The following is an 18,272-nucleotide window of genomic DNA, read 5'->3' as shown; positions in this document are numbered from 1 at the left end:
CAGAGGTAGGCTCGACCACAGAGGTAGGCGAATGAAGGACTTCCGGTCAGTATATTAGCTTTATACTCTGCAGTAGGATGTGTTAAATTTAACAAGTCTGCAGCCTTCCTTATAACCACGTGATAAGGTGTCACATCCTTAGAAGGGGCGTCAGAAAAAGAGGCCAAATCCTAATCAGGGGACAGTTCAAGACCACTAGCGCCTCTCAGATCATCGAAAAGATCTTCTGAATCCTCAGCTCACCCTCTTCCATTTCTGCCTCACGGTACCTCTGCTCTTCCAGAAGTCTCTGTGCCTCACGCCTCGACCACTCCTTCATGAATGAAGTCGACGGATCCAGAATCGACTCCGGAGTCAGCGTCGAGCCCGAAGCTGTTGGACCAGACCGCTGAACACGAGGTCGGATCGGATTCGGCTTCGAGGGTGTCGGTGCGAAGGTCTTGGCGTCGAAGGCTTCGGTGGCGCCGAGAAAAGCAAAGGCGGCGTCGGAGCCGGCATAAATGGCATAAAAGGCGCAGGAGCGTAAGTCTGGGGGATACCCAGATTGTATGCTAATTGACCCGTGGGACCAACCGGTGCACCAGAAGGGTACATAGCTCTTGAATACACTCCACACATAGCATTCAGGAACTGAGTAGGATCCTGACCTGGAGCAGGAAAAGCTGGATAAGAGCCCACAGGCTGCTCTCGAGGGAGCTGAGTCTTCTAGACTTCGGCCTCCACCTCAGGCTGATGCACCGTGGTCGACCAACCCGCAGGCAACGGAGCCTCCTCTTCTCCTCCATCTTCTTCTTCTCCCTCACCCTCCTGGTCAGAAGAATGAGTCAGAGCCGGAGAAGGATAAGACATCGGCTTCGGTGAATGAACAGGCGAATTCACAGGCGAAGCCTCACCTTCGGAGACTTGAACCTCCACATCCTTGCGAAGCAACTTCGTCTGCGACTTCGGTCTTGAGTCCGTCCCAGAGTGAGGACGAGACTCATGAGATCTCTTCTTGTGCTTCTTCCTCGATGACTTTGAAGCATGCATCGAAGATGACCTCGAGCGCGACTTCGAGCGAGACCTCGACCGACAAGTCCGTGACCTCGACCTCTTCTTTACTTCCTGCTCTTCAACTTTGCAACAAGGAGTTTCGCCTCCCTCTCACGGAGAGCCTTAGGATTCATTTTCTTACAGGATGAACATTCCTCAACGTCATGGTCCGAACTCGAACACCAAACGCAGCACTCGTGTGGATCCGGGACATCATCTTGCCGCACTCTCCGCAGGGCTTGAATCCAGTCCTCTTCGTGGACATCTCGACACAAAGAAGCAAAAGGACACCGAAATGAAACAAACAGTAACAAAGTTACCAACAGCTACAGAGGATCCCTAGAAACCGTTAGCGTTGACGCGGATAAAAGGGAACGATGTCATCACGCCGGCGTGGGCCTAATATGGAGTCGGTGACGTCAGTGGAGTCACGCGCGGTGTCGTGCCTCTGTGACGTCGTACACATCGGCGCGAAGCTACAAAAAGTTTTCGAATGTTGCTGACGCAAGGGGATATTCACAAGGTGAGGAATCCACTGGCAGATGTATCCATCAGAAAGCATACTGTGCTAATTTACTGTGTGCTTTCTAAGTTCCTGTATTGTACTTTTTCCTCTAGCCTCAAAGAGACTAGAGGGGTGTGTTTAGAATAAATACATATTATATATATATATTATATATATATATATATATATATATATATATATATATATATATATATATATATATATATATATATATACACACACCTGGCGTGGTTCTGCTTTCATTTGGTCATTCAAGAGATTATAGACTGGTAAAAAAAAGCTGCTTTATGTTGCTTCAAGACTCAGCCTGAAGGCTGCTCTCCACAGCTACCACTAGGATAGCTTTCTATAAAGGTTGTCTTAAACCTATCAATAAGGGTCGTTTGGACTGGTGCAAGGTGCCCACTGGAATAGTGGACAGCATATGCCAGGCCAACTTCTCACATACACCATGGTGTAGAGGTAACTATGTCCCTGTTAACAGCTATTTAAAACTACTGGATGTAAAATCATCAGTGTATCTATTGTAGAAGCTAAAAAGCTATTTTACTAAGAGTTTACTTACATTAGAAAACCTATAAGAACTTTTTCCTGTCTACACTGGGAGAACCAATGGTGTCAACCTATGTCTCATCAAATGCAGTTAGTGGCAGAAACTAGGGCTCTTGGCTTACAAATAGTCAAACAGTTGGAATTGCACCCTAGAATGTTTTTTGAGAATTTTTCTTACTTGCACATATTGCTAAATTATTCCAGTTTTAACTACACACCTTCCGCACACAATGCGTCTTTAGAATATACGCCCAACTAAGTTATACTGGAAGGCCAAATTACGAAAACTGCATATTTTTGGGGCATACAGATATGTAGCCCAGCAAATTATTCTGCATGATTGGCACACCTGATTCAATTACTTTATATTTCTATAGCGTACCTGGTAATTAGATTGCAAAGGAAAGGTTTAAAAAACTAGTTTTAATGGGACACACAAGCAATTAGCTGTGCATATTGCTTTCCTTAAAGAATAATACACACGAGTATGTTGTATTTATTGTAGTCCTATTTGAAATAGTCATATTCTTGATAGTTAACTATGGAATTGTATTGTATATAATATTAAAAGGTACACAGATTTTAATTTCCCAGAAATACAGGTAAAAAAAAACTGAGTTTACTGAATGCTTATTTTCAAATTCACGACTAAAGAACGGTTTACGAGCATTAACTGTTTTTATTCATCCCAGTATGCAGGAGTATTACTTTTCAAAATTACGTATGTGCAAACATATTGAATATACAATACCTCTGATCCGGTGGCATCCAAGATAGTGGGATAAGAACTTTCTGGTGCCCAGGAAATGCATTCTACGACATGCTCATGTTCTCTGAGCTCAGCTTTGCACTCCTTCGTCGCTACAACCCAAACTCGCACCGTCTGGTCATTGGAACAGCTGGCTATGAGAGTGCCATCTTGATTAGGCCGAACCATGCGCACCCATTCCCTGTGTCCCGTGAACGTTTTCACACAGTAACTATGAAAACAATCATAAAAAGGCATAAGCAATAACACTTCTAATTTTAGTAGTTTTCTTTATGATAAGGACTCAACTACAAAAGATAAAGTAGCACAAGATAGAGAATCCTAGTGGATAATGCGTAATATTAAGGAAAGGGAGTCACAGAAGAGCTACGGAGGAGAGGAGTTTTGAAGGCTATTTTAATGTTTGTGTGCAAGGTCGGCTACGGTATTAATGTAACAATGTAAGCGCAAGAGAGTACAAAGCAAGCAACATAAAATAAGCAACTGAGGAGTTTGCAAAAAAAGTGAATACAACAACACAGAGAAACACAAGATGAACAGCAATAAATGCAAGGAGTCTAAATTGCGATACCTATGCAGGGTGAATTATGAGAGAATTCACAAAGATAGTCCTTTAGTTGAAAGTATGACTGTTAGCCTAACCATCCTCAGACTCAGTCAAGATCAGATGTCTTTTTACATATTCACACTTGGCTTACTTATTAATCCCCAAATGTATTCATTTTGCTAAATGTATTAATTTGACAATTACCTCCACTGGGAAAAAAGGTTGTACCATAGTGCACCCTATATTTTCACAAAATGTATTTCAACACTGATTATTACCACTCTGTCCTTCACCAGCACTTCAGACATCCTTAGGATGAATTCAAGAAATTATCACAGTGCATACTCTCACCAACTAAATATTAAGACACTCTTGTACAACTATGTGGCGGCAATGTTTAAGAGGTAATTGCATTTTACTCCTTGTAGGAGAGTAGGGTCTGCAATCCTATGATCACCCAGATTTTTGCTTTTTGCTGCACTGGTTTACGACTTTCCCTGGCTGTGGGCCTGCTAATCAGACCCACAGCCTAGCTGTTCTCTCTATCCAAATTGTACTCAGGTACTGAATTGGCACTGGGCCCTCTCCAAGTCCCTGTACCCAGGGCTGAGGTGCACCCAGAAGTCTCCCAGGGGCTGAAGCATGTATTATGCCACCCCTGGATTGACTAACTAAAACTGACACAACTGGCTGCACGACAGCTGGGGCAAGGTGGTGTACTCACCCTTTGCTTTAGATATAGTATACCTATATCTAACCCTAAAATGGACACACAGATCTCCTATCAGTCACTCCTATGGCAGGCCTTAACAATCCTGAAGGCAGAGTGCTTGGAATCGTGTGAGATGGTGCTCTGGCATGAGCTGAGCCTGTCTGCGGCTTTCGGGATCTATCCCTTAGCCGTTTCCATGATATCGCATACCATATACTCTTAAGTGCATTATAATCCTCGCGGTTAAATGCCAACTCTGGTGTCGCTTTATCAAAACATGTCGAGTAAGGTGTCATACGACTTGGAATACTAACCCCTCGCCAATTCTGGCGACGGGGTTAGCATTCCACCCTTCTAGAGGGACACGACATGCATGTAACCCCTAAACCCGGTTAAAGTCAAACAGAGCCTCAGCTCCACAAAATGGATGCTGCCACCGAGACACAAGTCTGCCCTCCTGCTGCTGGGAGTCCTCCCAGAGCAGGAGATAAGGACAAAGGGTTTCCTGCCAGGGGCGGTGCCAGCACCGTCCCAGACAGGGTTTTGTGTATTGTAGGTAGGCAGGGCTTCAGAGGAAGGTGACTGCACGTGGCACCCCGGTGCTCACTGTGCATAGGCTGGCTTGAACCAGTTCCAGGGACACTCCAGACCCTGTGCTGGGGAAAAGCCGCCAAGGAAGTGGGTGTAACCACCCCCCTCCTGGTCCCACCCATAGGGCAGGACCTAGTCGCGTGCCAGCCCCCTTTTCCCAGATAAAGGTAGGGACTGGCCCCCTTCCAAATCAGATCATCTTTGGAATCAAGATACCACTTTCCACGAAAGGACTTCACGATTTCTTCCTCAAGATTCTCCCTTGTGGCTAAGGAGTAGTCACCCTGCATCCGCAGGCACCATCTAAGAACACTGCGGTCTGCTGCACGTCCTTCCTCCGGAATCCGACTGCCCAGCTCGACGAGACCCGGCTTCCCTGGCACCTCTGACCTCTACCCACCTCTACAGCACAGCTGAGAACCGTGGGTGCGACGAGACCTCGAGGGACCGGCCATCGCCAAGACTGCACGACTTCTGCACAGCAAGCCCACCGAGTAATTTCCTGGTGAGTGCTTTGGGGTCCGAGAAGCCCCCACCCTGAGCAGCTCCAGCACCGAAGAGCAGCCCCCCAGCATCTCCACGATCAGCGTGGGGCCCTTCTGCTTTCTGCTGCTCACCGCGTTGTTTGGCTACTAGCCCGCTGGCTTGTGGCCTTCCGAACGACGCCCGACGACAACACTGCTGCTAGTCTGGTTGCTCCAGACTGGCCCTTGCTTCCCTCCATCGGAGAAGTACCCTGGACCCTCCTGGTCCGGCTAAGACGCCATTTTAGGTCCACCGCGTGGGCCTTGCATTTGCCAAGACTTGTTGCCCAATCCTGGGTCCAGCGACGTCGACAGCAAGAACCTTCGTGGGACAGCTCGCACCTCCATCCTGGTCGCCGACAACGCCTCCTGGTCCGAGAGACTGCAGAGCCCAGCAGCGCCCACTCACCTGACTGCGGTGACTTCGCCCGGTGCCATCCTGGTGCCCACTTAATCACTAGCTAGTGATTCAAGAACTTGGTCCCCTCTGCTTTCAGGTTTCCTTCTTCCTTGATCCAGGCTTGGATCCATCGAACTTTCCTTCACTGGTCGCCTGCCAGCAACTTCCTTCTTCCAGGCTCCTGGTCCGGCAACGAGATTCCCGACGTCTTTTCAGACCTATGCAGCTGCAGCCCCTGGGCTAGGTAACTTCGGCACTTCGGTGTCCCAGCATAGCCTCACTATTCAAGGGTCAGGATCCACTGTCGTTTTCTCCCTACCAGGTCGGGTTCGCCCGTGAACACTAACTTTAGCATTACTAGCTTCCATAGACTTTGTCCCGCATCCCGCGTGAGAGTGCACACTCTGCACCCGAGTCCCCTAGGCCTCCTAGAAGTAATCTAACTATTCCCTAGTCAAGTCCTAGCGATTCCAAAGCCTATTAGTACTGTACTTACCTGCTAGTAATTTCGCATTCCACTTTTAAAGTATATGGTTTTTCGTGCCCCTCGGGCATTTGTGTATACCGTGCTAACTTAAGTATTTTCATAAGAGTTTTGTTGTGTGCTTAGCACCCTGTCCTCATAAAGAGTACAGGGTTGTTGTGATTCTAATAAATACATTGTTTATTTTCATAACACTTGTGTGGTGTCCTTTCACTGGGTGTTCAAGGGGTAATGTGATGGTAAAACAGCTGGCTTAACACGCCCTCTAGAGTCTTAGCCTTAGACTGCTCGTATCCATGCTACTAGGATAGCTGGTCTATAAGGTTGACTTACAACCAATCATCAATAAGGGTTGTTTGGACTGATATATAGTGATCACTAGAATAGTGAGCACTGCACATCAGGCCAACTTCTCACACTCCTATAGCGACATGTGTCTTAGTTAGGCCCGGGGAGAAGCGCTACCTTTCAAAACATTTACACATTTCCTAAATTGCCTTCTCTTTCACACAATGAGTTTTAACAAGTATTTGTGTGCGTGACAATTTAGAATTAGTTTCTCTGAAACTACATTGCTTACAAATTACACTTAGAACATTATCCAAACACCTTGAAAATCCTGTACAAGGTCTGAACATACATTGTGCAAATGTGGTTATTTGTTGTTCTTCCATACAGTGACACAGCTATCTACAGAACATAAACAATGGCGGTCTACCTAAAAGTCTCAGCTTGCAGCAAGGATGCTTTTTGTTATAAACAAGCATTTCCAGGTTTTAGCAGAGGAGCACTTGCGGTCATTGCGAGGTCACTACATGCTGAAGCCTCAGCTCTGCTGTTTTCTGACCCCTCTGCAAGGAGGGATGCTTAACTCGTGACCACGACGGGACCTTTATTCTTTCCCTTCAGGTAATAATGGTGGATCATCGAATAGGGGATTCCTGGCAGAATGTTAGGGAACGAACAGTAGGTAGTAGTACGATGAAAATAAGTTACTTACCTGTAACTACGGTAATCCAGTATTGGTATCCTATCACCTGCCTGAATCATTCCCCGTTGTCGAGATGGGAGTCCCACGGTAAAATATTCAAGCAGTGCTTCAAACACTTCATAGGCTATAATGGCCTAAGACCATCTAAATAGTAGCCTATCAATGTCTTTTTTTTTTTTAAGGACCAAATGTTGGCATCCAGATGTTATCACCCTCTAGAACACTTCCAGCAGAGGCAAGTTCTCCTCAGATTTTCTAAGCACAAGTACTAAGGAAAGATTAAAGAGAACTGCCTCCACAGGGAGGGTGGTGGGTTGCATGTGAATGTATGAAAGATACCAATACTGGATAACCATAGTTTCAGGTAAGTAACCTATTTACTTATCAAGTATTTGGGGTATCTTTCAAAGATTTAAATGCCTGAATCAGAATAGCAAGCAGTACCCTAAATTGTACTGTTGTTAGAGGAAGGTGGGAGACATTTAACTCCAAAATATATAGACATATAACAGTAAACATTTTCAAGAATTATCCAATGTACTGTTTAAGATGCATGCACTGAAACATTCTAGCAGGATAAAATAGTAAAACTATGGCTGTGCAAAACCTTCAAAGCTATACCACGATTCACATTAATAATAATCAAATACAGATACATATCTACCTGTCTATACATTATCTAAATATGCATACACCTTGAGTAATATAAAAGAAGAGCGCCTCTGATCTCAAACAGGCTGACCTTAATTGAAGAGATGACGCAGTACTGCTTGGCCAACAGCTGCATCCTCACGCTGTATAGATTGTAGACAGTAATGTTTTGTGAAAGTGTGGACACTGTTCCAAGTCGCAGCACGGCATATCTTGTCCAATGCCACTGTAGCAAACATAACTGCTGATGCATAAACTGCTCTGGTGGAGCATGCTTTAGTCCTTGTTGTCAGAGGTTTGTTAGCCTTTACGTTAAAGAACTGGACCGCAGAAGAGACCCACCTGGCGACCGTGGCCTTAGATACTGCTGTTCCTGGCTTTCCGGGTCTGTAGGCGACCAGTAACTGATCTATTTTCCTCATCTCCTTTGTCTTGTGTAGGTAGAACTTTAAAAATCTCTTAATATCCAACATATGCAGAGCCCGTTCTGTTGGACTAGATGGATTCGAAAAGAAAGATTGTAATATCTGCGGTTCATTGAAGTGAAACGGTCGGTACCTTTGGAATAAAAGTCAGGTTTGTTCGCAGAGCTACATAGTTTTCAGTGAAATGTAGAAAAGGTTCCTTTGTTGCAAAGGCTTGTATTTCGCTGATTCTACTTGCAAATGCAAGAGTCAGTAGGAGGGCTACCTTCCATGTGAGAAACTTGAGCTCTGCTTTGTGAATTGGTACAAACGGTTGGCGCATCAACTGTGCCAGGACTAAATTAAGCTTCCATTCCGGAGGAGGCGCACATACCGGGGGATCTGCGCAGAAGATACCACTCATGATCTGCTTTATAAGAATAGATTCACAGAGAGAAGGAGCTGGAGGAGACTTTCTAAAACGGGAAATTGAAGCCTAGTGAGACCTGATTTAGCCAGAGTGAGGAGATATGGCAACATCTGTTCAGCAGGAGCTTGGAGTGGGTGAAGGTTATTTTGTTTGCACCAGTAACAAAATAGCTTCCATTTTAAACGATATGTCTTGATAGTGCTGTATGCTTGGGATTTGGCAATAACTTCCAGGCACTCTACACTGAAGAGAGGAAGAGTCTGGATAATTCACTTGGCCCTTGTCCCTCGATAACAGAGTTTGAGATGGCTGCATGCAAATGGGCTTCGACTCAGACAGTAGGAGTTATTCTGAGAACCAGTACTGTCGGCCATGGGGGCACTATTGACGACAGCCTTCAGATTTCCTGTTGGTTAATACCCTGGGAATTAACGGATGGGTGAAAAGCGTAAGCACATATCCCTGACCATCGCATTAACAGGGCATTCCCCCTTGACCCTGGTAGAGGGAATCTGCTGGCATACTACTGACATTTGGCGTTCTCCTCCTCCGTTGCAAAGAGGTCAAACACTGGTTTTACCCACTTTCAAAATACCTGGTCTAGCTGGGATTGTTCGAGCTCCCACTTGTGGCAACTGGTCTGAGAACTGCTTAAAGTGTCTGCCAGAGTATTGTGCAGACCTCCAACATGTTCGACCTTTAAAGAGATCCCATGCTGTGTAGTCCATTCCCATAATTCCTCTGTTTGTTGACATGGTACATGCTGGTCGTATTGTCTGTACGAACCAGAACGGAGGAGCCTGCAATTCTCGGCAGGAAAGCTGGAAGAGATCGGAATATGGCTTTGAGTTCTAAGCTGTTGATGTGCAGATTTATCTGCACCAAAGACCATTTGGCCTGAATTTGTAAGTCTTGCAGGTGACCTCCCCAGCCCTCTATGGATGCGTCCGTTGTTATTATGAAATCTGGAATGATCTGTTGAAAAGTAAGGCCCTATACAGATTTGCTGCCCGACACCACCACTGTAGTGCTTTTACCATCTGCGGTGTGATTCGAATTACATCCTCGAAGGATCCTGAAGCCTGTTGCCACCGTTTTTACAGTTTCTCCTTAAAGAGGTCTCATCTTTAGTCTGGCTAGTGGCACCAGATTAATTGCTGAAGAGCATATCCCCAGGAGCGACTCGTACAGAAACTGACCCTTTTTTTACATGGTATTTGCAGGCATTTGCAGGCGTAACGGTCTTTCTTGAGATAGGAACGCTTTGTATTGGATGGTATCTATTGACGCTCCCAGAAGAACAAGTTACTTACCTTCGGTAACGATATATCTGTAAGAAACAGTAGTTAGTATTAGATTCCTTACCTTAGAATATCCCAAGGCGTCAGTCTGGATCCGGAAACTTTTGCGTAGCAGTACCCCTGCGCGTCGGTAGGCGTCGTCTGCAGGCGTCCCCTGCGGCTCCGCGTCCGTCGTCGGCGTCGTGCGCCGTGATGACGTCGCTGGAGTATATAGACGCCGCCTCCGCGCGCTGACGTCAGTTCTTTGCACACAGCTTTTCCGCGCCAGAACACGCAGAGCCATGTAAGAACCAACACTGGTGCCATGCGAAACTAGGGCCCTGAAGGGGATGACCTTAACCCTATGTATCAGTTCGCAGAACAGGGAGGATGGGCGGGGCGGTAAGGAATCTAATACTAACTACTGTTTCTTACAGATATATCGTTACCGAAGGTAAGTAACTTGTTCATCTGAAAGAAACAGGTTAGTATTAGATTCCTTACCTTAGAATAGATACCCCAGCAATACCAACCCCGGAGGTGGGTCTGCGAACCAATACAGCCTACACCAGAAAGTCCTGGAGGACAGAACGGCCAAAGAAGCCATCCCTCCGGACTTGACTGTCCAGGCAGTAGTGCCTTGCAAACGTGTGCAGCGAGGCCCACGTAGCTGCCTGACAAATGTCCTGCAAGGGGACTCCCCGGCCCAGGGCAGTGGTAGCCGCCGTGGCCCGAGTGGAATGGGCTCTCAGCCCAACAGGAGGCTCCTTCCGAGCTAAAGAGTAACACGCTTTGATGCACAGGACGACCCGAGAGATGGTTCGTTTATGCACCGCCCTTCCCTTCTTCGCACCCACGTAGCCAACAAACAGTTGGTCATCCACCCGGAACTGGCGTGTGCGATCCATATAAAATGAAAGCGCAAGTTTTGGGTCCAGACGATGGAGCCGCTCTTCATCCTTTGAAGGATGCGGAGGCGGGAAGAAGGAGGGTAAGGTGATGGACTGCCCGATGTGAAAAGCAGAAACCACTTTGGGCAGGAAAGAAGGTCTAGTTCTAAGAACCACCTTGTCTGGATGAATGGACAAGAAAGGAGGTTGTACAGAAAGAGCCTGGAGCTCACTCACTCTCCTGGCAGAGGTGATGGCAACTAGGAAGGCCGTCTTTAAAGTCAGAAGACGGAGAGGACAGGAATGAAGCGGCTCAAAGGGAGCGCACATCAAGAAAGTCAGAACCAGGTTCAAGTCCCACTGAGGCATCACGAACGGAACAGGTGGATACATGTGCGTGATGCCCTTCAAGAATCTCGTTACAATAGGGGACTTGAACAAAGATGGCTGATCGGGTAGCCTTAAGAAGGCTGAAAGGGCAGAAAGGTAGCCCTTGATAATGCCCAGAGCAGAGCCCTGCTGGGCAAGAGAGAGAAGAAAGAGGAGAACCTCGGAGAGAGGGGCAGAAAGGGGATCCACAGCCTTTGCTGTGCACCATGCCACAAATCTGTTCCACCGGCAGGCGTATACCGACTTTGTGGAGGGACGCCTGGCTGCCAGAATCACATCACAGACTTCAGGAGGCAAGTCAAATGGCCTCAACTGTCGCCGCTCAATCTCCACGCATGGAGGTGGAGACTGGACAGGTTCGGGTGGAAGACCGTCCCCTGCTGCTGCGACAGAAGGTCCTCCTGAAGGGGCAGGCGGATCGAGGGACCGACTGACATGCTGAGTAGCTCGGGATACCAGTACCTTCGAGCCCAGTCCGGAGCCACAAGGATAACTTGGGCCCGGTCGCGCCTGATCTTCAGCACTCTGGGCAGAAGTGGTATAGGCGGAAAGGCGTACAACAGACCGCAGCTCCACTCGCGCCGAAAGGCGTCGCCGTGCGAGTGCCGTCTTGGAAACTCCAACGCGCAGAACTGATGACATTGCGCGTTCTCTTCTGTGGCGAATAGATCTAACCAAGGCTCTCCCCATTGCAGAAAGAGGCCTTTCGCCACGTCCGAGTTCAGACGCCATTCGTGATCCACCGAGCACCGACGGCTGAGTTCGTCCGCCCTGGCGTTCAGAGAACCTGCCAGGTGTTGAACCGTCAGAGTCACGCCCTGACGTTCCAGCCATTGCCAGAGACGCAGGGCCTCCTGGCAAAGGGTCCACGACCCCACTCCGCCCTGCTTGTTGCAGTACCACATGGCGGTGGTGTTGTCCGTGAACACCTGCACTACACTCCCGTTGACAAAGGGGAGGAATGCCTTCAGTGCTAGGCGAATCGCCCGCAGCTCCAACATGTTAATATGGAGCCGGGACTCCGCCGGAGACCAGATGCCTCTGATCTCCACCTCTCCCAAGTGGCCTCCCCAGCCCTGGAGGGACGCGTCCGTCACAACTACGTGCTCCGGTTGGGGAAGGGAGAGGGATCTGCCTCTGATCCAATCGCGGTCCGTAAGCCACCACTGCAACTGTCTCGCAGTGCCCTCCGAGATCAGGACATGGTCGGATAGGTTGCCGTGATGCTGGGCCCACTGAAACTTCAGGTCCCACTGCAGAGCCCGCATCCGCCACCTGGCGTGATGCACCAGAAGGATGCAGGAGGCCATCAGCCCCAGAAGCCGCAGCGTCAACCTGACCGAGACCCGGGATAACGGCTGAAAGATGGGAATCAGAGCCTGAATATCCCGGACCCGCCGTTCCGGAGGATAAACCCGAAACTGCGCCGAGTCGAGAACCGCTCCGATGAAAAGGAGCTTTTGAGAGGGACACAGGTGTGATTTCGGCACATTGATGGAAAACCCCAGCTCGTGCAGGAGGTCTGCCGTCATCTGAAGGTGGTGGACGACTGTCTGGGGCGAGCCCGCCTTCAACAACCAGTCGTCGAGGTAGGGGACGACTGAAACCCCTAACCGGCGCAGATGAGCTGCGACCACCGCCATCACTTTCGTGAACACCCGTGGGGCGCTGGTAAGGCCGAATGGGAGCACGACAAACTGAAAGTGCTCTTGGCCTACCGTGAACCGCAGGTAACGCCGGTGGGCCGGCAGGACGGGGATGTGAAAATACGCATCCTGCAAGTCCAACGCCACCATCCAGTCTTGCGGGTCTAGAGCAGCCAAGACCTGAGCCAAAGTCAACATCTTGAACTTCTCCTTCCGGAGGAAGCCGTTGACGTTCCGTAGATCCAAGATAGGACGCAGGCCCCCCTTGTCCTTCTTGGGTACCAGAAAGTAGTGGGAATAGCAACCACACCCTACCCAGGCCCAGGAACGCACTCGATGGCCCCCTTGGCCAAGAGGGCCGTAACTTCCTCCTGCAGAAGTGTCAAGTGGTCCCCTGACACACGGTGGTTTTGCGGTGGCATGGCTGGAGGAGTGGTCTCGAAGGGGAGGGAGTAGCCCCTTCGGACAAGCTGCAGCACCCACCTGTCCGATGTGATAGTGCGCCAGCGGGAGTGGTGATGGCGAACCCTGCCACCCACTGGCGTCACATGGGCCTGAAAGCACGGACTAGGAGGATTTGGAGGCTGTCGCTGCAGGGGGAGGTGTGGTCTGACCTCGCCGTTGTCCCCGACCGCCTCCACGGCGGAATCCACGGCCGCCACCGCGTTGAGAAGTGTTCTGCGGTGCGTGGCTGGCAGCACGTGTGGGACCGCCCCTTCCTTGGCCACGAAAGGAGCGAAACGAACCCGTTTGCTGGCACTGGGTCGAAAGACCCAAGGACTTGGCCGTGACCCTGGAGTCCTTGAAGCGCTCCAGCGCGTGGTCCGCCTTGTCGCCAAACAGGCGACTGCCATCGAACGGCATGTCCATCAAAGTATTTTGGACATCTGCCGAAAAATTGGCGGATCTCAGCCAGGCGTGGCGACGAATCGCCACCGTCGTGGACATCGCTCTGCCCAGCGAGTCGGTCGTATCAAGACCACACCTGATGGAATATCTTGCTACATCTCGGCCTTCAATCATAGCCTTGCCGAGCTTTGCCCGCACCTCCTGCGGGCATTCAGGCAGCAACTCCGCGACCGTATCCCACAGAGAGTGGGTGTAGCGGCCCAAGAGGCATGCGGTGTTGCAAGACCGCAGTCCCAAACTCAGGGACGAGAAGACCTTCTTTCCATACTGGTCGTACCTCTTAGATTCCCGGTCGGGCGGGGCCGACGGGAATGCGGTCTGCGAAGTTGAGGCCTGGATCACCAGACTCTCAGGGGTGGGATGGGTGGACAGGAACTTGGGGTCGTCCGGACACGGACGGTGGCGTCTGGCCACGTTCCTATCAACAGGCGAACCTGAAGCGGGCCTGGACCACGTGCCCAAAAGAACGTCTGTCAAGGCTTCGTTAAACGGCAGCAGAGGCTCCTGCGGGCATGCCTGCGGTTTGAAGACCTCGGTGAGCATGTTAGGCCTCACGACCGCGACGGGGAGCTCAAGGTGTAAGGCCTTGGCAGCCCTCATCAACACCACTGAATAAGCAGCCCCAGCCTCCGAGGCCACTGTAGGAGGCGAGACAAAACCAGGGTTAGGAGAGTCGTCCAGACCACTGGCATCACCCAAATCACCTGTCCAGTCCACGTCATACTGACACTCGCGTGACAGAGGGTCCTCAGACCCCTCCCAACCCTCTCCGTATTCTACATCCTCCCCATATTCGGAGTCAACAATGTAGACCGGCTCCTCGGGACCCCTGGGCCCCATCGGCGTCGGACTCGGCCGGTCCGACTCCGCGTCCGGAGTCGGAGAGGGAATGGGGGTGGCGCCGCCCGGAGCCGGCGCCGGAGCCCCGACGCCGGCCGGAGCCAGCGCTGGAGGCCCCGGCGCCGCGCGGAGGCGGCACCATGGGTTGCTCCGATGGAATCGGCGCCGGAGAGGCCGGTGGACCAGCCGGCGTCGACCCCGAAGGGCCCAGCGGCGCCGGAGCCGACGGCGGCGTCGTCGGGGCCGGAGCACCCGACGGCGTCGGGGCAGGAGCACCCGAACCGCTCGGGCCCCCGGACGGGACCACCGGGCCCGCAGGCGCCGTAGGCCCCGTCGGAGGAGACAGTGCCCTCATGGCCATGAGGAGTTCCTCTATCTCCTCGCGCGACGCGCCTTGACCAGGTATGGAGCAGGCAGCGCCGGCGACCCACGCGGAGCCGCGGGGGTGGGGCCACCCGAACCCCCGGCCGCATCGCGCGAGCGTCGTGGGGAGTCGGGGGTACGATGACGACGCCCCCGACTTCTTGTGTTTCTTACCAGAGGAACCAGAGGAATGGCGACGACTTCCGGAGCGCTCGTGGCGGCTCCAAGACCGCTCCCTCGACCGCTCCCTCGACCTCCGGCCGGACCGGGACCGCTCTCGACGCGGGGCCGACACCCGGAGCTCGAGTAGCTTGCGGGACCGCTCCCGTCTAACCTTACTCGTCAAGGCCCGGCGGTCGACGCAGGAGTCCACGTCGTGGTCCGGGCCCAGGCACCGGAGGCAGAGTCGGTGGTGGTCCGTGACCGACATCGTGCGGTCACACCCGTCACAATTCTTAAAACCGGGCATCCTACCGGCACCTTAAGAGTAGATAGTAAATCAAAAACTTTGGTCAAAAGACCGGAGTACTGCTCTTCGGATCTGCGCTAACTGGCGCGGAAAAAAGAAGAACTGACGTCAGCGCGCGGAGGCGGCGTCTATATACTCCAGCGACGTCATCACGGCGCACGACGACGGACGCGGAGCCGCAGGGGACGCCTGCAGACGACGCCTACCGACGCGCAGGGGTACTGCTACGCAAAAGTTTCCGGATCCAGACTGATGCCTGGGGATATTCTAAGGTAAGGAATCTAATACTAACCTGTTTCTTTCAGATAGGATATTACTTGAGTTGGATGCAACAACGATTTCTCTTTGTTTAGAGTGAGACCCAACGCCCTGTTTAAGCGGCCCAGGATATTAGAAAGCATTACCATTCTGAACATCTGTTTATTGAGAAACTTGTTGAGATTCCTTAGGTCCGGAATCTGTCTCCATTCTCCCGATTTCTTTTTATTAGGAAAAAACTAGAATAAAAACCTTTTCCCTTTTGAGTGGTTGGCACTGCCTCTATCGCTTCTTTGACAAGCACGGCTAAGACTTCTTTTCCCAATAAGTCAAGACAAGGGGAGGGGAACCCTTGGGTGGAGTAGTTGGCGTGCGCAAAAGGAATTCTAGGGGCTGATGGTTGGTGACAAGGTCCAACACCCAGCGATGATATGTTATTTTGCTGTACATAAGTTGGCAGGGTATGCTCAGACATGAGTCCCTTGTTCACTTTGCCGCTGGATTCAAGCAAGCCTGGCTGAAGACAGCTGAAATGCCAGAAACCAGTCCTAGGAAGCTTGTTTCCGGTCCAGGGAAGGCATGGCTTGGCAGTTCGGGCTGGACTGTTCCCATGAGGCACAGGGTCAGACTGATTTGCATATGGCCATGTCTTAACTGGGGTGGCAGAGTGGGCTAAAGAACGGTGATGGATTAAACTCAGATCTTTTGACTGGGTGTGAGTGTTTGATTGGTTCAGATGCTCCGTCCAGCACCACCCCCTTTTGTACCATCATGTTATTTCGCTCCACCGGTGTATATAATTGGGCATTTTCACACCCACAGGCTGGGAGGGAAGAGGATCTGGTATCCTGACGTGATCATTGTTTTCTGCCTGAATCATGGCCTTGTTGAGGCATTCGCTTGCGGCCTCCCTGGCGAGAGAAACCAGCTGTAGATGGTTGGCAATAAGATGGTGGATGAGAAGATTGTCAATAGAGACTGGTATGGCCGATATTGAGCCATCTGGTAACCTCCTTTGTAAGTGGTGAATCCTCGCCCTCTAGCACCTCTGAACGGTACCCTTCTATATTGTAGAGCATCCAATGACTTTCCGATGTCCGAACCATTCTTAATTGCCAATAGCGTCTCATTTATGTGTTTTCCGAAAAGTGAGTCAACTTCAAAAGCCATATCTAATACCTTCATCTGTACCTCAAGTTTAAAGGTAGTTGCTTTCAGCCATCCTTGACGTCGGAGCACAGCAGCTCCCGCCAGCTGTCTAAAACCAGTATTGGGCATATCAAGCGCACAGTCAATGGTTTCTGAAGCTGCACGCTCACCTTCCATTAGTATCTTATGCGCTTCTTGCCTTTTATCTTCCGGGATAAGGTCTATTAGCCCTGCCATGTCAGACCACATCTGGCGGTCATAGCGGTCCATAATGGCTCGAGCATTTTCTGCCCCGATTGTCACTGCTGCCATTGAAGAAAATAGTTTTTCTAGGAGTCCATTCTACGCACTTCCTTATCCGGGGGGGTAGTAATCGGGGTAGCAGGGTCTTTGTGCAGCCTGAGAGATGACCGAAATGGCTTAGGATGCCCAATGAGGCAAGATGGAGTCACCCGGTGCCCTATATTTCTTCAAAACACTGGGAAGCACCAGCGGTATGAACACTGGTGTTTTCATCATCTTGCTGCCCTCCTGCCATATATGATCTATAATAGGTATGGAGCGTATCAATTTCCTTGCGTCTTCCTTGAAGTCTTATAGGAAACATTCGGTCTGTTTTACTGCAATCGGCTGATTAAACATGCTAGCTGCCCTCTGCATTAAATTGTAAAAATACCCAGATATCTTCAGGAGGACAGTCTGATGGCAGGTGTAGAGGAGGGGATGGCGTTGGAATAACGTAGTAATCCCAAGAGTCGGGAACAGATACTGGATCTGGCAGCTCACCTTCCTCTCTATCCTCTTCCGAGGAGGAAGTGTCTTGTGCTCCAGGGTCGGCTGTTCCCAGGTCCGGCGTATTCACAGGTGTGCTAGGCGGTTGAGGACCTGGTGTAACTGTAGGTTCCACTTGAGGTATCAGTCGGTCTGATTTTGCTGCAGAGGAAACCTCCGTCTATATAATCCGCCAACATGGCATGCAGATCGTCAATCAATGATGGTGGCAGATGGGTCATGTCCCTGGGGCATGGTTTTGGTTGAAAGCTAAATTGTTAACTGTGACGCAGAACCATATATCCTCGTTGGTAATATTGCATCTCATCTTGATAGTCTTCATCCTCTTCCTGGTCATCCTCTTGGCACTTCACATGAAGCTCAGATGGCCATCATCATCATCCTCTTCTTCTACATAATCTCCCAACAGATGTGAGGGAAGCAAAGGCAAAACTTTGCAATACCCCTGCATGGATGGCAGTAGAAATGTCTTGGTAACTCTGGTGACTTGAGCAATCCTCGTCGACTGAGGCGTCAACGGTGCAGAAACTACAGAACAAACATTTGCAATGCAATAGGTCTCGCATTTGCAAGAGTTTAAGATATCTCTTTTTAAATAATGCCTTTTATTTATGTTTAAAATAAACACAAATAAAAGGCAATGACATGTACAATGGCAATAGCTGAAACTCGC

The 18,272-nt window shown here is 50.2% G+C and overlaps 1 protein-coding gene across 4 annotated transcripts in view; it reads right to left on the bottom strand.

Annotated features, from left to right (window-relative positions):
* Nucleotides 1-18,272, bottom strand: part of PAFAH1B1 (platelet activating factor acetylhydrolase 1b regulatory subunit 1) — a 593,618-nt gene that overhangs the window by 205,993 nt on the left and 369,353 nt on the right. For all 4 annotated transcript variants that reach the window (XM_078679307.1, XM_078679308.1, XM_078679311.1 and 1 more), the window contains one exon: nt 2,862-3,090. In XM_078679307.1, coding sequence (XP_078535433.1) covers nt 2,862-3,090 — 229 coding nt within the window. The remainder of the gene's footprint in view (nt 1-2,861; nt 3,091-18,272) is intronic.

The sequence above is a fragment of the Lissotriton helveticus genome, chromosome 3_1 (genome assembly GCF_964261635.1).
Source record: "Lissotriton helveticus chromosome 3_1, aLisHel1.1, whole genome shotgun sequence".
Classification (NCBI taxonomy): domain Eukaryota; kingdom Metazoa; phylum Chordata; class Amphibia; order Caudata; family Salamandridae; genus Lissotriton; species Lissotriton helveticus.
The sequence above is the reverse complement of the archived record's forward strand: the minus strand, read 5'-3'. Positions and strand labels throughout refer to the sequence as shown.